The sequence below is a fragment of the Cannabis sativa genome, chromosome X, assembly GCF_029168945.1.
Source record: "Cannabis sativa cultivar Pink pepper isolate KNU-18-1 chromosome X, ASM2916894v1, whole genome shotgun sequence".
Classification (NCBI taxonomy): Eukaryota; Viridiplantae; Streptophyta; class Magnoliopsida; order Rosales; family Cannabaceae; genus Cannabis; species Cannabis sativa.
The window spans coordinates 54,228,546-54,252,788 of record NC_083610.1 but is presented as its reverse complement, the minus strand read 5'-3'; the positions used below and the strand labels follow the sequence as shown (position 1 = coordinate 54,252,788).

The 24,243-nt window shown below is 33.9% G+C and overlaps 1 protein-coding gene across 1 annotated transcript; it reads right to left on the bottom strand.

The window, feature by feature from the left end:
- Positions 1–2,921: 2,921 nt before the first annotated feature.
- Positions 2,922–3,437, bottom strand: LOC133032278 (secreted RxLR effector protein 161-like). Its single transcript, XM_061106160.1, has one exon. The coding sequence runs from the start codon at positions 3,435–3,437 to the stop codon at positions 2,922–2,924; it is 516 nt and encodes a 171-aa protein (XP_060962143.1).
- Positions 3,438–24,243: the final 20,806 nt, after the last annotated feature.

The following is a 24,243-nucleotide window of genomic DNA, read 5'->3' as shown; positions in this document are numbered from 1 at the left end:
TATTTATATTTATCTATATAAATGGACACTTTTTAATGGGTATTAGCTATGAATGATCAGTAAATAAATTTAACTATAAATATTAATTTTAAAAATATTAAATCATCAAATTTTAATCTAATAACAACTAATGAAAGAGAAATTTAAATGTCTATACTTAGTTTAACTACTTAATTAAAAAAATATCTCTTTTTATAATATATCAAAAATATATTCATATAAAAATATTGTTGTAAATTCAGCAACAATAACATCAAGAATTCAATCTAAAACCTGCATTAAATCAACAACTTGAATAGCAATAACACACACAAATAAACCAGTTAACAACATAAAGTAACAAAACTGAATTGAACTAGAAGGAGACAACAAGATTTATCCTGGTTCCGGTCCTAGAGATCAATTCGGTCCCTGGCCATACTCCAGCTGAGAAAACATCACCAATTCTTTCATTAACATAGAGAACAAGAGAGTAGAGATACAAGCACCAATACAAGAGCAATCACAACTCTGCAACACTCGAGAAACACACCAGAGAAACAATCTCAGTTTCTCATCTCCTACCCGAGTACACCCTCTGTTCTTGACCCCTTCAAAAACATGGTTTCACAGCTTAGAAAACTAAGCACTCACTCGCTAAACTCTCTCTCAATTCTCTCCTTACAAAAGTGAAAAGAGTAGTCTATTTATAGGTATAACTCACAACTAGAAAATAGGTGTATAACAGTACCAACTAACTAACTAACATAACAAAAAGTTAGTTAAGTTAGTTAGTGTAGGTGAGTTAGTTTTTAGGCTGGTTTAGAGGATCAACTTCCACAAATTTCCACCTTGATTCTCTAAAGCAAACTACCAGCAATCTTTTCACAGAAGCCTTAATGATGTTGATATCTCAAATTTGTTCAGCAAGTACCAATGTTCAGCAAACTGAGACAATGCATCAGTTTACTGAAAGTGAGAACCTTAGTTCCCATGTCTGTAGGTTGTCACTTGTGTGTGTTGGGGATTATTTTACCAGGATATAGATTTACTACCATGTATGTTGTTTAACATCCTAAATATGAATTTCTAAAACAATGGAATTTAAACACATATAAAGTTCAAGAAACCTTATATTGGTTGCAGCAGAATTAAATGACTCTTTCCACTCAGATCTGTAACCCTTGTATCCTTTCTGTAGCAGAGTATCACCAAGATCTGAATCCAATCCTCCTTCAGTTGATTGGATTCTTGACTTCACAGTCTTACACACTATGATTGAGTACCAACTTGCTATACATGGGCATGTACTCTATCACTACAGGGTTCAAATTTAGAAGAGAGAAAGAGAGAAAGAAGGATTCGAAATAGAGAGAAGAAGAGAAGGCTCAAATTTGACTGAAAGGCTTAAGTGCATCAATACTATCATCTTTCAATTTGAGTCCATCACTATCTATTTATAAGAATCCTTCTAGGTTTAGGTTTGAGTTATTTGACATTAAAAAATTGATAAATAAATGGTAAAATCATGCAATAGTGGTTGGCCATAGGATGTGGGCCCACCACTTGCAATTTTGCTATTTTTCAACTATTTATCCTATTCTTTCACAAATGTCATATTTTCCTATTCAACCACTTAAATGCCAAAACTATTTATTTAATAATTAAAATTAATTATCGAATAAAATTGTCATTTAATATATTTATTAATTAGACTCAATAAAGTCTCTTAATTAACAAATAAACCCTAGAATCTCTTTTCTTCATAATTAAGCCCTAGCTTAGTGAAAATTCATAAATATTATATAGTCTAATTTTAGAATTATAATTGATTAATTAAAATCAATTAACTGAGTCTTACAAGCAATATTGGCTCAACTAGTATGGGGGCCATGGGCCTATATAACCGAACTTTCGATAAGCAGATCTAGAATTTACCAAGTAAATTCTCTAACTTATTAATTCCTCCTTGCACCACTATAGATTTGGAATTGAATACACTCTCAATTATATAGAACACTCTATATGTTCCACGATATAGATACGCTATGAAATTTTTTAACCATCGTTCTAATCCCAATAATCAAAGATCCTCTATAGATGATTTACACCGAGTAGGGACAAATTTATCGTTTTACCCCTCAATGTATTTTATCCTTAAAACACTTAGCTTTCTATAAATGATAATTCAGTAAACTAATATAATCACTGAAATAAGAGCTCTTCCATTTATCTCTATTAAGCCAAGCTCGAAGGAAATTATCATTTCACTTCTATGTCCAGATAAAAGCTATAGATTCCATATCTATGTTTAGCACTCCCACTTAATTGTACTATCATGTTCTCAAACTATACGTTCAACCCGAACCAAATGGTAGGCTTTAACTAACAACTCAAAAAATACAAATAACACTCTTGAGATCGAACCTAACCATGTCAGGGTTAAGATATTTTGATCTAAGATCAACCAGTGATATTGATTTAGAAAAATACAACAGTAAGATTATAATATATTTACTAAGATCAATATCGGTCCCAGTCCAATGTATACTCCATACATCCGATGCTAGCATACTTTGCCAATCTTCTGGAAAGAACATAACACTTATCCAAGGTGTAAGTAAGCTTTATCACTAACTATCACATCAGTGTAAATCCAGTGCACTGATGAATCATGGACATTATCTTTTGAAGCATATAATTACAATTACCTTCCACTGTGTTGACATCACTGTAATTGTGAATAACTATATGTTTTGGACTTAATAAAAATTGTATACATTAAACCATAAACATGAAAACTACATGTAAACATAAATGACTTCTAATCTTCTATTGATAACAAATCAGATTATATTGAAATGGGTTTTATTTAAGGCATAAAATCCCAATAGTGTGCACCTTTTCCAATCCAGAACCCTGTCCTCAATCTTCTCTTGAATCTAGTATAGTCTAATGTCAATGTGCTTGCTCTTCTCATAGTATACAGGGTTCTTACATAGGTGAATTGATGACAGAATATCAGAATAGACTGTCCCTTTGTCTTTGAGTAGTTGCAACTCTTGTAGTATTCCCTGTAACCAAATAGCTTCCTTGAAAGTTTCAATGGTGGCCATGAATTCAGATTTTGTAGTTGATAGTGCCACCACTAGTTGTTGTTGTGATTTCCAACATATGCAGCTTCTGTTGACCATGAACACATAGGCAGTAGTAGATCTTCTGTTATCCCTGTTTGATGCATAATCAGCATCAACATAGCCTTCTAATCTCACATTTGATGTGTCTTTTTGATAAATGAGACCATACTTGATTGTACCTTTCAAGTATCTAATCAGCCACTTCACTACATTCCAGTGTTCTAACCCATGGTTTGCCATAAACCTGCTTAATACACTCAGAGAATGAGCTATATGAGGTCTAGTACTAACCATGATATACATTCGACATCCAACAGCCATAGCGTAGGGTACACCTTTCATGTTTTTTCTCTATGTTTCAGTTTTAGGACAATATTCATTCGACAATTTAAAATGCCACGCAAGTGGCACAGCAGTGGCCTTAGATGAATCCAAGTTTAATTTCTTGATTACTTTCTCAATGTAGCTTCTCTGAGTCAGTGTCATCTTCCCTTCTTGCCTACTTCTTATGACTTCTATTCTCAGAATTTTCTTGACAGCTCCCAAGTCCTTCATTTCAAATTTAGAATTAAGTTTGTTTTTAATGGCTTGACTTTCAGTCTTTTCTTTGCTAATGATCGTCATATCATCAACATATAGTAATAGGTACACAACCTTAGGTGTCCCTATTTCCTTGTAGTAGAGACAAGAGTCAAATTTTGATCTTGAAAAGCCAATACTTTGAACAAACTGATTGAACCTTTGAGTCCACTGTCTGGGTGATTGTTTCAACCCATACAAAGATCTTTTAAGCAAGCAAACCAGATCTGTTTTGCCATTTTCCACTTGAAAACTAGGTGGTTGCTCCATGAAAATCTCTTCATCCAGAAAACCATTTAAGAAAGCAATTTTGACATCTAACTGCTCAACCTCCAAGTCATTGTGTGCATCAATGGCTAGCATCATTCTTATGGTTTTGTACTTTACAATGGGTGAGAAGATGTTTGTGTAATCTACCCCCTCAACCTGTGTGAACCCCTTAGCTACCAATCTAGCTTGTATCTAGGTGGCTCTCCCTTTGTCATTCCCTCTTTCTCTTTAAACAACCATCTGCAGGAGACAACTTTCTTATCTTGTGGCCTAGGCACCAAAATCCAAGTTTTGTTCTTCTTCAAGGAGTGCATTTTTTCACCCAGAGCAGCAAGCCACTTTTTCTTTGATTTGCAAGCAGTGGTTTCTTCATAGGTAGTAGGTTCAGGATCACTTTCAGATTGAACCACAGCTAAGGCATAGACTATCAAATCAGCCTCAGCATGCATGCTAGGGGTTAGATCCTCTCTCCTGGTCCTGTCTCAAAGATTTTCAACCTGCTGCTACTTGCACATGTGGTGCTATGAAAAACCTCTTGGATTACTACAACCAGAACCAAGTTCTTCAATTCTCGATTGGTTTAAATGAATCTTATGGCTCTGTCCAAGCTCAGATCTTTTCAACCAACATATTCCCTCAATTTCCAAGGTCTTTTCCATGATCGTTCAAGAAGAACGACAAAGAACCCTTGGATCCTCTCTTTCTTTAGACGCTACCACCCGCCCATCCACAAACCATCCTACTCAATCTCGCACAAAGAAACCACGACCATCTTGCTCCAATTGTGGCAAACCGGGGCATCTTGTGGAAAAATTCTATTTCATCCATGGATTTCCCCTGGATATGGTGACAAGATAAAGCAGACAAAGGCAAATCTGCTGTTAATTTGGCCACTTCCAACGAGTAACTCACTGATTCAAATGAGGCTTCTACCTCCAACATTAATCTTTATTTTTAGTGTCAGCAACTAATCTCTTTGCTTAGTCAACAACTCAACAATCAAGCTCCTCGAGTTGACCCTACACCTGCACCCGCATCTAATATGTCTGGTAACACTCCTTCCCCTTTTTTCTCTTGGATTGTTGACTACGGTGCTACACACCACATGTGTTGCAATAAACTATGTTTTGCATCTTTTTCAAATACTTCTTTCCCTAAAATTGTTCTGTTACCAAATAGAACATCTATTCCTATTGAAAATATTGGCACAGTTTACATCTCACCGCACATTTCTCTCCATAATATTCAATCATTTAGGTTCAATCTTTTTTTAGTCAATGATTATCTCAACAACAATGCTCATGATGTGGTTTTTCGCACAAATTGTTGTTATATTTAGGATCCATCTCAGACTTTGTTGATTGGGACAACTAGAAAGCAAGGAAATCTATACCAGCTTCTTCAAAGCTGTTCCATCGCAACTGCCTCTTGTCAATCTTCTCTTATAGTTCATAAGAATGTAATTGAAAGGCCAAATCGCCTTATTTTCTGTTATGTAGACCAATGGGACAATCGCCTTAGTCACCCTTCCATGTATATTTCCAACATGATCAATAAAAAGATTGATAGTTCTTTTTCTTCACAACTAAATCCTCATTGTTCCATTCTCCATTTAGCCATGGAAAAAAAGCTACCATTTATTTTTCAAAATAACTTTGCTGCTGCTATTTTTGACCTCATTCACATTGATATATGGGTGCCTTTTAATATAATCAGTGTGGTAGGTTACAAATATTTTTTAATAATTGTTGATGAACACTCAAGGTATACTTGGACATACATGCTAAAAACTAAGTCTGAAGTTCAGACCATTATTTCGTCCTTTCATAGCATGATATGTACTCAATTTTCTACCTCTATTAAAATACTTAGACATACATGCTAAAAACTAAGTCTGAAGTTCAGACCATTATTCCTGCCTTTCATAGCATGATATGTACTCAATTTTCTACCTCTATTAAAACTATTCATTCAGATAATGCTAAAGAGTTCAATTTGACAACTTTTTTTTGCCTCTAAAGGCATTATACATCATCATTCGTGTGTGGACAAACCACAACAAAACTCAGTTGTGGAAAGAAAACACCAACACCCATTGAATGTGGCCCGGGCATTGAGTTTCCAATCCAATGTTCCTTTAGTATATTGGCCCTACAACATTCAAACAACCACCTACTTAATCAATAGGATCCCATCAGTCCTATTCAAAGGCAAAACACCTTTCTTTCTTCTACACAACAAAGAACCAAATTATGATCACTTAAGAACATTTAGGTGTTTAGCTTATGCTTCCACCCTTGATTCTCAAAGGCATAAATTCTCCCCTAAAACCAGAGCTTCTGTTTTTCTAGGATACCCTGACGGTATGAAGGCATACACTCTTCTTGACCTTTAAACCAATCAATTATATCACTCCCAAGATGTGGTATTTCATGAAACTATATTTCTTTTCCAAAATCATACTTCAGAAAATGATATACATAACCACTTCACACCCCATATTTTACATGTTCATAGTCCCATTACCTCTTCTCTTCAACCTTTCCCTTCTCCTAAGGATCCTCCTGAGAAGAAAATAACATATGGCCGGACTATCAAAACTCCAAATAACCTTGTGACTACATTTGTCATGCTACATCTACATCCTTTCCACTCTCAAACTTTTTGTCATATTACAATCTATCTCCATCATTCAAAATAGCCATCCTTACAACCTATACTGCTATAGAACCAAAAAGCTATAAAGAAGCTTCTAAATTCTCCAAATGGCTCAATGCTATGGATATTGAAATCGATGCTCTTAAAAGAATAATACTTGGATAATTACAAAACTCCCACCCGGCCACAAGGCTATTGGGTACAAATGGGTGTATAAGATCAAATACAACTCTCGTGGAGAATATAAAGCTCGTCTTGTTGCCAAAAGCTTCTCCCAACAACAAGGTGTCGATTCAAACATATGCCCCAGTCGCAAAGTTCAACACGTTAAAAGTGCTCCTTGCACTTGCAACCATGAATGACTGGACTTTTCACCAATTAGATGTCAATAACGCCTTCTTACATAGTGACCTCCATGAAAAAGTATACATGAAAGTTCCCCGGCTATCCATGTCCTGCCAACTTTGTCTGCAAATTGCAAAAGAGTATATATGGCCTCAAACAAGCCTCTCACCAATGGTATGAAAAACTTTGTACAACACTTCTCAATGATGGTTTCAAACAGTCTCTATCAGATCATTCTCTCTTCATAAGACAAACATTAACATCTTTTATTGTCGTTCTCATTTATGTTGACGATATATTAATTTCTAGCAATAACACAATTGTCATTACCTCATTTAAAAAGTCCTTGGACAGAAAATTCAAACTTAAGGACATTGGTTCCTTACGATTCTTGGCTTAGAGATCAACCGTTCCAAAGAAGGCATAAATATATCACAATGGCCATTCACACTTCAACTCCTCACCAATACAGGTTATACTGGTGTAAAACCAGCCTCCACACTTATGGATCCAAATTTAAATCTCACCAAAGATCAAGGCGAGCTCCTGTCCGATCCTACTTCATATCAGAGTCTCATTGGTAAACTTATCTACTTAACCATTACTCAACCTGACATTACTTATGTTGTCAATAGGTTAAGTCAATTTTTAACTCCCCCCAAGTACCCCATTTAAATCTCACCAAAGATCAAGGTGAGCTCCTGTCCGATCCTACTTCATATCAGAGCTTGATTGGTAAACTTATTTACTTAACCATTACTCAACCTGACATTACTTATGTTGTCAATAGGTTTAAGTCAATTTTTAACTCCCCCCAAGTACCTCATTTACATCCTACACAAAGGATCCTACAATACCTTTAAGCTACTTCGTGTCAAGGCATTTGTTTTCTCATCCAAAACTACTACAAAACGCCCTGCTTATGTAGAAACCAGCCTTTCCCCCCAGATTGTCCCCTGTCTTTTTTCTCAGATGCAAACTGGGGTGGCTGCTAGGATACAAGGCATTCAATTTCTGGCTATTGTGTTTTTTTAGGCTCTTCTCTTATCTCCTGGAAGTTCAAAAAGCAGCCAACTGTTTCTCGTTCATCAGTTGAAGCCGAGTATCGGGTAATGGCCAATGGCCCTTGTGAAGTAACTTGGATCCTTGCTCTCCTCAAAGATCTCGAGGTCAACCATACTCCTCCTGCCAATCTCTACTACGGCAACACTGCTGCAATTTATATAAGTGAAAACCCTGTCTTTCATGAGCACACAAAGTATGTGGAGATAGATTGCCATTTTGTCCGCAAGAAAGTTCATCAAGGAGTCCTCAAGTTACTACATGTTTCTTCTCGGAACAACTTATATAGCTGATATATTTACCAAGGATTTGTTTCTTTTTATTTTTTTTGAAATTGTTTCCAAGATGGGTGTCATATATTTAATTTTATACACACCATCATGAGGGAGGCTATTAGAATTTGTAATAAGCTTTACCTTAATTGTAATTAGTTGTTAATTAGTTGAGTTTGTTATAACGGATTTGAGCTTAACTCTGTCTACTACAACCCTATATAAACTCTTCCTTGCTCTGTAATAAAACAATTTTTTCCAGATATAATAATCAATAAAAAGAGTTTTTGTAACGCCCTAATGCTAAGGCACGCTACAGTGCTTTTTCAATTACAGTGTAATCTTCGCTAATCGAAGAGTTTTCTTGAAAAACGTGTCAAATTAAAAATTTTGTATTAATTAATAAACTTTATAATATATTAAAATATTTACAAGTACCGGGATCTCGTTTTCAAACTTTTAAAGGTAATATTTCAAAATACACATTGTTCAGGTCGCACAGCGACTATCAAAATACAATTTCCAAATGTCCCGAGACCGAACACTCCAGGTCGCGCTGCTTTGACATGTACAATCCCATCCGAACTCAAGTTCACTCCAGTTCAGTTATCGCCTTTCCTTTACCTACACATGAAAGTAGAACTGTGAGTCAAAAGACTCAGTAAGAAAAGCATATAACATATCATACAACTTTTGACTTGTAACTAGGCGCCCATACACCTATTTACAAGGCTTAACAAATGATTAAGAACGTTCTTAATGGTTGGTGCTAATGACCATGATATCACCCACTACCAGCACTATGATCGCACTGCGGGACCGGCACTATGTTCGTGCCGCCATGATAGCATCAATAGCACCCAAGAGTACAATTGGCCATGATATCACTCTTAACCAGTACTATGCCCGTACTGCTGAACCGACACAATTGTTGTGCCGCTATGATAGCGCCAATTAATACTCTCTGGGGTGAATATCACTCTTAACCAGTACGATGCCTGTATTGTCGAACCGACACAATTGTTGTGCCGCTATGATATCACCCAAAACATGTACAGTCATACATACATCATGCATGCATCTCATATAACACGCTATATACAGTTCTTACCTGTTTTCCGAATTCAAGTGTGCTGGCCGACCTGAACGGAAATTCTCGCGCTAGATGGATGCCCTAATCACATTAATTGTAACACTGATGAGTGACTCACTAAATCACTCTCCGGGGACTTAGAATTGAACGTAAAAGTTTCCCTATCGATAAACAACAAGGCAATACTCTAAATATCTCAAAATTGGGAAAAACTAGGGTTCGGAAAATTCTCCCAACCGGCAGACCGGTCCCAACCGGAAGTCCAAAAACTGGACACCAACCGGTCGACCGGTTGGTACAGGTCCCCCAGAATCGGTCGACCGGTTCTGTGCTGGGAACACAAAAACCAACACCCTAAACTCAATTCAATCCCAAACTTAACCAAACTCTCTAGGGTACCTATACAATGCATAACCAACCATTTCCAACCAGAATTTCACAGAATAAACCAAAGAAACTCAACTTGCCATTAAAGCTCAAAGCTTGAGTTTCAAAACTCAAGCTTGCTTAAAACTAACACCAAGCATTAAAATCAACTACCAGAACCCTTAATTAACCAATATTGAGCATAAAAACCTAACCCTAACCATTTCTAAACTTAACAACCACCATAATTCAAAATCATGCTTGAAACCAAAGTAAATTCAACTAAAAACTCATAACTCAAAAGATAAAGGTTTCTAGGGTTTACCTCACTTACTACAACCTTGAATCCTTGATAAATTCCAGAGAAATGGAAGAGGAAAAATTGAACCTTGCCCTTGCTTGGTCCCAGCCGAAAGAAAGAGAGAGAGAGAGTTAAAGAAACAAGTCTCTTTTCCTTATTTTTCTTTCTTTTTCTTGATTTTTCTTTAAATGGAAAAAGGGTTTAATTAACTAATTCATGCTGAGTATTCACTTGCTAGGTGTCATTCACCTAGGGCAGCCACCTATCTCTTAACCAAATAAAATGACTAAAATGCCCCTTAACTTAAAACTAGGGTATTTCTAAAACTAGGGGTAAAATGGTCAAATCCCATAACCCCGATCAATCCCGATAATTATTTTCTCTACAATATTCCCCGCTAAGAAATAAAGTTCTAAACTTACCCATGTGTTCAATCTAGCCATCCATCGCATTTTCCGTTGTCGCCGAGCAAAAATTACAAATATTGCTTTCACATATTAATCAAACAATACCCCTAGAGTTTAATAAAATCTCCGAAATTGAGAATTACAACTCGAATATTTATTTTTAAATATTGGGGTCCAAAATAATTAAATTCATAAATAATAATAAAATAATAGAAATTAGTGCTAATTGTCTTTTCTAATCCAATTTACTAAGGCGGTCATTACAATTATCCCCCCGTTAAAAGGATTTCGTCCTCGAAATCTAACTTGAATAACTCTGGATATGCTGAGTCCTCATATCAGACTCCAATTCACCGATCCTCCAGAGCACTTAATTAGAACAATAGTCTTGTTCCGAATTTGAATAGGTTGTTCTTTATAGGATAAGTCTAATTGCAGTTCAAGGGCTTCATAACTCAAGATATGAGTCGGGTCTGACACGTATTTTCTTAACATGGAAATATGAAATATGTCATGAACAGCCGACAATGCTGGTGGTAAGGCTAGCCGATACGCTACCTGCCCGACCTTCTCAAGTATCTGAATTGGCCCAATGAACCTAGGGCCTAACTTACCCTTCTTCCCGAAGCACCTAATACCCTTCATTATAGTGAAACCCGCAGAAAACATGTTCCCCTGTCCAAAATGTAACATCTCTGCACCTCAGGTCAGCATAACTTTCTGCCTGCTTTGAGAAGCAAGCATCCAAATTTTTGATTTTATCAATAGCCTCAGTGGTCCTCTGCATTAACTCTGGACCCAAGTACTTTCTTTCTCCAATCTCGTCCCAATGAATAGGGAAACGACATTTTCTACCATATAACATCTCATAGGAAGCCATTCCTATAGTACTATGGTAGCTATTATTGTAGGAGAACTCAATTAAAGGAAAGTACTTACTCCATGAACTCTCAAGTCCATGACACAGGCTCGCAGTAAATCTTCCAATATTTGAATTGTTCTTTCTGACTAGCCCTCAGCCTGAGGGTGAAAGGTTGTACTAAACTTTAACTTGATACCCATAGCCTTCTGAAGACTCACCCAAAACTTCGATGTGAACTTTGGATTCCTGTCTGACACAATAAATTTAGGGGCTCTATGGAGACGAATGATCCCCTTACATACAACTCAGCATACTGATCCACTGAATATGTAGCTTTCACTGGTAGAAAGGGAGCTGATTCTGTGAATTCGTCCACTATGTCCCTTACTGAATCATACATTCCCGTAGTTCTAGGTATTCCAGTTACAAAATCCATTGCAATGTCCTCCCACTTCCACTCAGGAAGGACTAAAGATTGTAGTAACCCTGTCGGCCTCTGGTGTTCAGCTTTAATTTGCTGGCAGGTTAAACACTTGGACACATAATCCACCACTTCTCTTTTCATCCCAAATCACCAAAAATAGGGTTTTAAATTCTGATACATTTTGGTTGTTCCTGGATGCAATAAGTAAGTGTGGAATGAGCTTCATCAAGTACCTCCTTCTTGATCTCTTCAGCATTAGAAGTATAAACTCAAGCTTTAAATAACAATATTCCACTGCTCGAGACTAAAAAGTCTTTAGGCCGACCGACCATTACATCGTCTCGAACCTCAACTAATTCAAGATATTCCAATTGCGCTTTTCTGATTCTTTCTAATCGATCAGATTGAAGTGTTAAACTGTGTAACTTTCCAACTACGAATTCAATCTCTGCGTTAACCATTCCAAAGGCTAGTTAAGGGGCTAACAGAACAGTAGTACAAACTTGCCCGGAACCCTTTCTATTCAAAGCATCAGCCACAACATTCGCATTCCCGGGGTGATATAAAATCTCATAATTGTAGTCCTTAACCAACTCTAGCCATCTTCTCTGTCTCACTATTAAATTCTTCTGGGTGACAACGTACTTGAAACTCTTATGATCAGTATAAATATCACACTTTTACCGTAAAGATGATGTCGCCATATCTTTAAAGCAAAACCACCGCAGCATGACCTAACTCATGAGTTGAATAGTATTGCTCATAATCTTTTAGTTGACAAAAAGCATAAACTATGACTCTGTTAGCTTGCATCAGAACACATCCCAAACCTTGTCTGGATTCATCACAATAAACCACAAATTTCTTTGGATCTGATGACAAAGCTAACACCGGAGCTGTTATCAAACGTTGCTTCAACTTCTGGAAACTTGTTTCACACTTATCTGACCACATAAATCTCTGATTTTTCTTGGTCAATTCGGTTAGGGGCATAAATTTTTTAAAGAATCCTTCGACAAAACGTCGATAATACCCTGCTAAGCCAAGAAAACTTCGAATTTCCGTCACAAACTTGGGCCTCGGCCAATACTTCACTTACTCCACCTTGTTTGGATCAATCATAATCCCATTCTACCCAACAATATGACCCAGAAAGGACACTTCAGACAACCAAAATTCGCACTTTAAAACTCCGCATACAATTTGTGGTCCCTAAGTCGCTGTAATACCATCCGAAGATGATGCTCGTGCTTCCCTTCTGATTGAGAGTATGCAAGAATATCATCGATAAACACTATAACGTAGTTATCGAGGAAATCCTTGAATACTCTATTCATAAGATCCATAAAGGCCGCAGGAGCATTAATCAATCCGAATGATATTACCAGAAACTCATAGTGCCCATATCTGGTTCTAAAAGCAGTCTTCGGTATGTCTTCCTCTCGGATTCTGAGTTGACGATAACCAAATCATAGATCAATCTTTGAAAATACTGCCTTTCCCTGAAGCTGTTCAAACAGATCATTGATTCTGGGCAACGGGTACTTATTCTTAATCATCAGCTTGTTTAGTTCCCAATAATCAATACACATTCTGAGGGAACCACCTTTCTTTTTCACAAACAGAATCGGAGCTCCCGAGGGCGATACACTAGGTCGAATAAACCCAATGTCAAGCATCCCCTGAAGTTGTAACTTAAACTCCTTGAGTCTCGCTGGAGCCATTCTATATGGAGCTTTAGAAACAGGTTCGACTCCAGATGCCATATCAATTACGAAATCAATTTCTCGTTGTGGCGGCGCGACAACTCCGGCAACTACTCGAAAAATATGTCGAGAAAATCTTCCACCGCCCTGACTGCCTCAGGCCCAAATGTTTCAGGTCTGCAGAAATCAATTACCATTGCTAGAAATTCTACACAGTCACTGCATGGTAAATCTCTAACCCTTAATACAAAGATAACCAAGATCCAAGACCCCAGGACTGATCCATCCTAAACAAATGGATCTTCACCTTCGGCTGAAAAGTCACCATTTTCTGCTTACAATCTATACTGGCCGAACACTTAAACAGAAAATCCATTCCCAGTATAATGTCAAACTCAATAAATTCCAATTTTATAAGGTCAGCGCTCAACTTCCTATCTTCGATCCTAACCAGCATAGACTTAAAGCGCCTATTAGAGATAACCAACGCCCCACTAGGCATTAGGGTTCCAAACCCTATTTCTAAAATATCACAAGGCCTTATCCAAAAATATTAATTATTCACATAACTATGTATGAACGTATAGCTCCCGAATCAAACAACACAAAATAAAAGAAGTCATTTACAGGGAGCTGACCTGCCACCACAGAAGAGCTCGCTGCGTCATCAGCTTGAACATTAGCATACACTGGAGTAGGAACAAATATCGCTTCTTACTCTTGCTCTACTTTCTCCACATGTGAGAAATTTCTCTTAAAATGCCCAACCATACCACATTGAAAACATACTTTTCGGTTACATTCTCCGGGATGGTGTTTCATGCAACGTGGGCACTCAGGGTAAGAATACCCCTGGCGTCCTCCTTTGGCTTGAAACCTTCGAAACCGCTTATTCTGTCTTAAACTCACCACTGATGACGTAGGTTTCCTCTTCCGCTCAATCATGGAGTTCCTACCACTTCCACCATAATCTGGATTCAGGCAGGTAATATCCTAACCCTCTGCCATAATCTCCTGAGGTCTCGGAATAATTTTCTCAGGGCTTTCAGCCCAAAAAACATTCTTCATATTTGAATCTCCCTGAAGGACTGAAGGTTCATGGATCCAATTCTTTCCATGCAATGATTCCACTTGATTACCAGCCATTCCATGCTTCGCTGGTAATACCGAATAAAAAATGATTGGCATTTGTGGTAAAGATACTATAGGAGACCTTTGTTGCTTCAACCTCTGAATCTCTTCTTCATGTCGTTGAATCACAGCTTCCATTTTTGCAAACCTTTGCTCCAAATCCAACGGAGCCTGTGATTGATAACCATCACTCCTGTCGAAAACCCTCCAAGGACTTTCACCTTGGTTACAGGGACAACTTGGACTCCATTCTCTCCAACCGTTACTAGCCCTGGCCACTTTATTCTGACTTTCCATATTGCACCAGGTGTCCATTCTATAAGACTAACCTGTCAGTTAGTAAGTCAGTCTGGTCAGGCAACAGCCTATTTACATACTTACTACCGCACTTACGGATTTTAAGGCAATGCACTTTAAAATAATTAATTAGTTAAAATCTATTATGCTTCCTAACATGCTTTCACATTCACAATTATTTAAAATACTAGACAAGTACGGGCTTACTGAACCGTGAACCGAGCTTTCTCTGATGAAGATTGTACATGTCTTAGCAAGCTTCGGTAGACAAACCTGGCGGTTCTGATACCAAAATTGTAACGCCCTAATGCTAAGGCACGCTACAGTGCTTTTTCAATTACAGTGTAATCTTCGCTAATCGAAGAGTTTTCTTGAAAAACGTGTCAAATTAAAAATTTTGTATTAATTAATAAACTTTATAATATATTAAAATATGTACAAGTACCGGAATCTCGTTTTCAAACTTTTAAAGGTAATATTTCAAAATACACATTGTTCAGGTCGCACAGCGACTATCAAAATACAATTCCCAAATGTCCCGAGACCGAACACTCCAGGTCGCGCTGCTTTGACATGTACAATCCCATCCGAACTCAAGTTCACTCCAGTTCAGTTATCGCCTTTCCTTTACCTACACATGAAAGTAGAACTGTGAGTCAAAAGACTCAGTAAGAAAAGCATATAACATATCATACAACTTTTGACTTGTAACTAGGCGCCCATACACCTATTTACAATGCTTAACAAATGATTAAGAACGTTCTTCATGGTTGGTGCTAATGACCATGATATCACCCACTACCAGCACTATGATCGCACTGCGGGACCGGCACTATGTTCGTGCCGCCATGATAGCATCAATAGCACCCAAGAGTACAATTGGCCATGATATCACTCTTAACCAGTACTGTGCCCGTACTGCTGAACCGACACAATTGTTGTGCCGCTATGATAGCGCCAATTAATACTCTCTGGGGTGAATATCACTCTTAACCAGTACGATGCCTGTATTGTCGAACCGACACAATTGTTGTGCCGCTATGATATCACCCAAAACATGTACAGTCATACATACATCATGCATGCATCTCATATAACACGCTATATACAGTTCTTACCTGTTTTCCGAATTCAAGTGTGCTGGCCGACCTGAACGAAAATTCTCGCGCTAGATGGATGCCCTAATCACATTAATTGTAACACTGATGAGTGACTCACTAAATCACTCTCCGGGGACTTAGAATTGAACGTAAAAGTTTTCCTATCGATAAACAACAAGGCAATACTCTAAATATCTCAAAATTGGGAAAAACTAGGGTTCGGAAAATTCTCCCAACCGGCAGACCGGTCCCAACCGGAAGTCCAAAAACTGGACACCAACCGGTCGACCGGTTGGTACAGGTCCCCCAGAATTGGTCGACCGGTTCTGTGCTGGGAACACAAAAACCAACACCCTAAACTCAATTCAATACCAAACTTAACCAAACTCTCCAGGGTACCTATACAATGCATAACCAACCATTTCCAACCAGAATTTCACAGAATAAACCAAAGAAACTCAACTTGCCATTAAAGCTCAAAGCTTGAGTTTCAAAACTCAAGCTTGCTTAAAACTAACACCAAGCATTAAAATCAACTACCAGAACCCTTAATTAACCAATATTGAGCATAAAAACCTAACCCTAACCATTTCTAAACTTAACAACCACCATAATTCAAAATCATGCTTGAAACCAAAGTAAATTCAACTAAAAACTCATAACTCAAAAGATAAAGGTTTCTAAGGTTTACCTCACTTACTACAACCTTGAATCCTTGATAAATTCCAGAGAAATGGAAGAGGAAAAATTGAACCTTGCCCTTGCTTGGTCCCAGCCGAAAGAAAGAGAGAGAGAGAGTTAAAGAAACAAGTCTCTTTTCCTTATTTTTCTTTCTTTTTCTTGATTCTTCTTTAAATGGAAAAAGGGTTTAATTAACTAATTCATGCTGAGTATTCACTTGCTAGGTGTCATTCACCTAGGGCAGCCACCTATCTCTTAACCAAATAAAATGACTAAAATGCCCCTTAACTTAAAACTAGGGTATTTCTAAAACTAGGGGTAAAATGGTCAAATCCCATAACCCCGATCAATCCCGATAATTATTTTCTCTACAATATTCCCCGCTAAGAAATAAAGTTCTAAACTTATCCATGTGTTCAATCTAGCCATCCATCGCATTTTCCGTTGTCGCCGAGCAAAAATCACAAAAATTGCATATTTCACATATTAATCAAACAATACCCCTAGAGTTTAATAAAATCTCTGAAATTGAGAATTACAACTCTAATATTTATTTTTAAATATTGGGGTCCAAAATAATTAAATTCTTTTTACACTAAAAATACAAAAAGGCTAACTTTATTACATATATACTACAACACGGTGAAAGCAACTTTTATATACTTTTGCTTAAGTTTTTTACATTTTTACCACATGCACACACAGATCATGCATTTTGACACGTGAGTGACATATATCATCACATCAATCACTCTATACATCATTTCCCTCTTTTTCTCTTCTTTTTCCTATTATTTTATATTTCTTTTCAATTTTTTTTTTTTAAAATATCAACCTCCATAGTTGAACACTTCCCCCTCCACAATCCCAACTCCATTTTTCATTTTTTTTTTGTTCTTCAAATTTTTTTTCAACTCCTATTAACTAAATTCCATAACCGTTTTCTCTCTTTTTATTTTTCTCTTAATCCATATATAAATATGGCTGTAACTTGTTTTTCATTAACTTCTTCCCCTGTTCAAAAGAAAAGCTCTAAAATTGGGTTGAAATCTTTAGCTAATAGAAACAAGGGTAAACGTCTTGTTGTTGATCAGGAGGATGACTCTGATTTTGCTCCTCCATTGTCGAAACATGGGCGAGCTCCTCCAAAGAAGAAATCGAAGGTGGCTGCCCAGAAAAAAATTCGTCAAGATGATGCTCAAAAAAATAATCAAGTTGATGGTGGTCTTCTATCTCAGGTTTGTTTTCGGTTTCTTTTTGGTTTTCCCCCATTTTTGAAATTTTTTCATATTCAACTTTTGTGGGTTTTGTGTTTATTGATTTCTCATTTTGTAATAGTTTTTTCATAGTTTTTTAATAGTGTAAACACCTTCTGTATGTATTTTTTTTTAATATGTTTTTTTATCTAGTTGTTTCCTGTCCATTTTTATATCATCAATGGGTAACAATGAGATTTATCATGGATGTTGATGTTCAAAGAGTTTTTCCTGTATTTTAGTTTGTATACAGTTGTTTTGTAGTTTTATTATAGTTTTGCTACTTGCATATGTTATTTCATTATAAAACTAATATGCAACTATTTTGCACAAAATTTACTATGTATAACTACTATTTCTTAGTCCCCGTCAAATTAAATTCCTGCATAATATATAAACTATCATAAAACGATAATGCAACTATAAGGCAACCAAAACAAAAAATAAACAGACTTATACGTAACTGGTTGTACCTTAATTCGAATTTACTCTTCTTATTGTGTTTCTAAAAAAATATATTTATATTGGAAACCAGTAATCAATCAAAATGCAATTGTATATAACGTAGATGTATTATTCATGAGGTTTTTTTTTTAAATTTTTCACATCATACATTGTTTTGGATTTGGTGGGAGCTCCAGATCTATTTGTTACAGATCTACATTTCATGAATATAGATTTCGATATTAGGGGGAGTTATTTTGATCGAATAAAACAAAAAACAAATGTGTAATTTTAGTTTCTTCACAGTTTTTTTGATTTTTTTTCGTCATTTTCTGTTTAGATCATTGCAGGTCTTCTTTTCCAGTTGATTTCGCCAGAATTAATAGTTGTATTTTTATCGTTTTGGTTTCATTTTGGTTGTTTTGCGGTTTTGAAACGATCACGGTATTTTCACCTTCATGGTTCGCTCTGTACAGTTGAAGGCTTAGTGCATGTGGTGTTTTTGTAAATATTTGTATGTGGACTGTATAAATGTTTAATGGGCCGGCCCAAAGTATTCTTGTAATTTTTTTGGGCTATTTACAAAAATATGGGAAAATAAAGATAAGTTTTGATATATATGGCATAAAAACTTAATTACACTAAATATGACATTTTTTTAAAAAACTTACAAATATGGGAAAAAGTCTTGAGGAATGCCATAAAAAACTTTAAATTTGTGTTTTTTTTATTTATTTTTTATTTTTTTAAAAAATAAAATACTAAAATAAATAAAAAATGATCTCAACTATAGATATTATTTTTTTTTACAGAAATTAAACTTGTTTTTTTTTTTTTAATTTAAACTACTATTTTTTTCTTTGTTTTTTTGTTAAAAACTAATTATTTCATTAAAAGCAGCAGAAAAAAAAAACCAGTTTCATCAACATCATCCTGAAGAAAAAACAATATAAAAAATTATAATCTGAAGATAATATAAACTTTAAAAATCAGTTTCATCAACATTGAAAGAAACTATTAATTTCATTAAAAGAATAAAAAAATAGTTTCATTATGTTATTAGAATTTTTTTTCAAGTTACTTTTTTATTATTTTGTTTCTAGGTTGGAAACTTACACTTATATTTTGTTATTAAATTATTGGTAGGCATTATGTGTTGTTTTGATTATATTTGTGATTAGTATTTTTTTTTTGTATATTTGTGTGTGTGTATGTTTTTATTTGATTGTCTGATGAAACTGGTTTCAATTAACTTTATTATTAACATTTGTATTTTGTTATGATTTTTTATAACGTCAAAACTGGTTTCACATGTCGAAACTGGTTTAACAGGTTTTAACTGTTCTGTAATGGGGTTGCTCAATTTTTATGATATTATTATATATTTTTTAGTTTGTATAAAACCAGTTTTATTATTGTATGATATTTGAACAACAATTTTTAATTTATTTTAATTAATCAGTTTCTGACACACATATTATTTTATTATTTTCATAACTGGTTTTTTTAAGTAACTAGTTTTTATAACTATTTTTTTAATTGTTGTTCATAATTGAGTTTTATTCAATTTTTTATTAATTTATTTCAAGAAACTGGTTTTTATTTGTTTGTTTTTATTTTAGTTGTTTTATTAACTGGTTTCTCACATTCCACTGTTTTTTTTTTGTTATTCTTTTATGGTTTTTATTGCACTTTTGTCTCTTTAATTTTCTTTGTTTCTTTTTTTTTTCTCTTTGATTTTAATTTATGATTCTCTTTGTTATATTTGTTGCATATTGTATGTTTAAATTAACTTTAATTTTTGAGCAAGCAAATAAAAAATTAAATGTCAAAATAAAGAATGAAGTTAGTTTGATTATTAGGTATTGATATAAAATTTATATGTTCGAAACTGGTTTTTAAATTTAGTATCGTTAATTTGTAAAAGTTTATTAGTTATTAGGCATTGTGTATTTTTTATTATGTTATTGATGAAACTATTTTTTTTTGTCTCTTTTAATGAAATAATTCGTTTCTTTTAATATTGATGAAACTGGTTTTTAAAGTTAGTATCGTCTTTAGATTGTAATTTTTTTTCATTATCTTGTTGATGAAACTATTTTTTGTATTCTTTAAATGAAATTATTAGTTTCTTTCAATGTTGATGAAACTAGTTTTTAAAGTTTAGATTCTTTTTAGATTATAATTTTTTATATTGTTTTTTTTTTCCAGGATGATGTTGATGAAACTGGTTTTTTTTTCTGTTGTTTTTAATGGAATAATTAGTTTTTAACAAAAAAAAAAAACAAATAGTAGTTTAAATAAAAAACAAGTTTAATTTTTGTAAAAAAAAATGAAATATAAAAATGTACACTTATTATATATATTAAGAGAAAAAAATTAGGTTGAGAAAAAAAATTAAAAAAAAGAGAGAGAGACACAAACAGAAATTAAAAAAAAAAATAGAGAGAGATAAGCGAAAGAAAGAAAAAAAAAAGTAGGACTTAAAAGTTGAAAAGAAAAAAGAGAGCCAAAATTGACTAAAAAATATATAAAAAAGACAAAAAAAAAAAAAAAACTTTTTGAAGTTTCAATTGTTAGAGATTTTATAACAATGGAAGAAAATCAAGATTTATTACAACTCTATTGTAAAATAATACAAGGACTAAACTAAGAAATTGATTAAATATATGTTACAATACATATATATATATACACTTTATATTATATATATATGAAAGGTAGAAGAGAAGATTACAACACATGTAATATAAAATATGTATATATATAACAAGAGAATAATATATATATATATATACACTCACTCACAACCTTGAGTGTAGATTAGTGGGGATCACCATGACTTGAACAAGGTATTACACCTTTGTCCAAAAGCTTATTTCCCCCTATCTCTAAGCACTAAGGGAACTCTCTAGGAAATAGCTTTGGGAATTATCAAGCCTTTTAGGGTTTTCTAGCAAAGTGCTTTCTTGATAGAAAACTTCTTCTCCAAAATGAGCATCTTAGACCTCTTTATATAGTGTTTAGGATATCACAATTTGAAATTCAAACTCATAACCTCCATAGGTGTTATGGACTCAAATGTAACTCTTACATACACCACAACTCCTATGGCATTAAGAATTTCAAATTAAGATGTGTAACATCTTTTTACACTCTTAATGTTGGTGATAATGGTGGAGGTTACTCATAGTAACAAGTAACTCCCCAAATATTACAAAAAGATGACAACTAATATATTGTCATATGTTACATACTATTAGTTTATTACACATATTTAATCTATATATTATATTATTATAAATAATATAACAATCCCCCACTAGATTAAATATTATCTCTTTAGTAACAAACTTGTAACTTTTGTAACATTTATTTAATCAATCAAAAATATTATATCAAAATATAACATTCCCCCACTTTGATTGACTAAATACACATTTTTAAGAAGTTTTGCTTAGGTGCATTAGATAAAATGTCTTTCGACTTGAATTTTATTTTAGTGTAATTACCACAAAGTTTGATGAAATTTTGGTTGTCGTAGCATTGAACCATTATTCCTTTAATACAAACCGGTGATAACACACACACCCTCGCTAATGCTCACTTGAGACCGCATGTCTCGCTCTTGCACCGTTAATGGCCATGTGCAAATTCCAATTCATGGACTCTCTAGAGAATACTCCCAATTCTCATAAGAGGCGGCACCACCTCTAGTCCATATAGGTGGAGTTTTAGTGTCTCACCACTCTTTAGACACTTCTTAAGCTTAAGTGAGTTTTCTTAAGCTTAAGCTCCATTAAAAAACCTTTCGGTTTTAACCCTCAATTTTCACCACATGTACTCATTCATAGATGAGACAATTGAGTACCATATTCACTCTATTGACTTGTTATTACCTATTGAACTTAAGACTAGATGTTTACTAGTGTTAAGATAGGTTACCATCAATGAGCAAAACACTAAGGAAGTTTAGGTCCCATCCCTCGAAAATTCTTGCTTTAATCTTGTACGGAGATTAAGCGATTTGTTATAACCTCTCACTATTGATTCCATGTGAATCATGCATGCCAAAATATAGTGTTCACTTTGTGACCACTTTTCTCCTTAAGTACTTAAGCTTTGAAAATTCAATCATAAAAGATTAATTTTCACACAACTCAAATTCTCAATAATTTTGATACCAAGCATATCAAAATTAAACATTAATTTAGACACCAAACATGTCTAAATTACGCTTTATTTTGAGACACCAAACATGTCTTAAACTTTTCACATTAGAGTATCACTCCCACACTTTCACATTTCACTATCAAGATAATATCTTGATTTTAAAATATAGAATACCACTTTGTCTCTATAATTTCTCTTAAATTTAATTTCCTTCTTGAAATTATTTTCACCAAAATTTGACACCAAATATGTTAATCTTTTCACATATGCACATAGCCAAACTTGATTTAGAATTTGAATTCAAAATCAAAAATATCAACAATGTCTCATCACGTACATTTTGATTAAATTTGTGGTACACCCCCACATTTCTACCATAAAGTATATAAAATATCACTTTTGTGTATTTTCCTCTTCAAATGACTCTTTAAGGCCACTTTAAAAATACCATTTGACATTTTTAGTTTTCTCAACAAAACTAAAATATCAAACTCACATTACTACTCATAAAATAATGTGATTATTTTTACTCATAATTTTAAGGTTATCTCCTTATTGAGATTAGCCCAAAATTATACCAAAATTAACAAAATTCTCATCAATTTTGTTCACAACTTTGATCATTTAAGATTCAAAATTGCTTCTCCAATTTTGTTATCTTTTCACTATTTTTGAATCCACATTGATTCATTTACTTTTGAGTCCAAAATTGCTCTTCCAATTTATGGCTCATTTCACAAGTTTGGATTCACTTTTAATCCATTTGTTCTTGCTTATGACAATGCAAGTCCAATAAAAGTGTAACTCTCATAGTCCACTTTTTCTTATCTCAAATATGAGATGCTTATCTCTTATAACCCAATAAAAGATGTAACTTCTCAAAAGCCATCTTTTATTATCTCATAAAGTGAGATGTTCACTACTAAATTGAAAAAGAATTTAAAATATTCTTTATTCACAAAATAGATGATAATAATTTCCACATTAATAGCAATAAACAATATTATATTATTACTATCAATATTATTATCATATTATATAACTCATACATTAATATAATATGTATGTTACTAATCAACATCTTATGTGTAACATACACATGAGATCAATATTAAATTCACAATATATATATTACATATCTCATATATATAACATATATACTATAATATACATATATATCATATACACATAATATATACATTAATTACACAACTATATATGTTACATACCTCACACATATATAACATATATATACACATTAATATACATGATATATATTATATACACATATATAACATATATTATGTATGCATGTCTTATATAAATACATAAAAATAATTATTTCTACATATTTAATCTCACTAATATATATTATATCACATGCTCTACATATATATAATATATATTACTCATATATACATGTTATATATTATATATCTCACATATATACATAAAATAACATGATATAAATTTCAAATATCATATATATAATATGATATAAACACATGATCACATATATATAACTCATATATATATAATATATATTACTATTATATAAAATATAGTAAATCACATAATATACACCACCATGCTCACCCATGAATGGTTTTTACATAAAATCTCTTATCCTTGTATTCTCACAATCTTGATTTATCACCTCTTCCATTGAAAATGAATAAGCTTTTGATTGTTAGAGATTT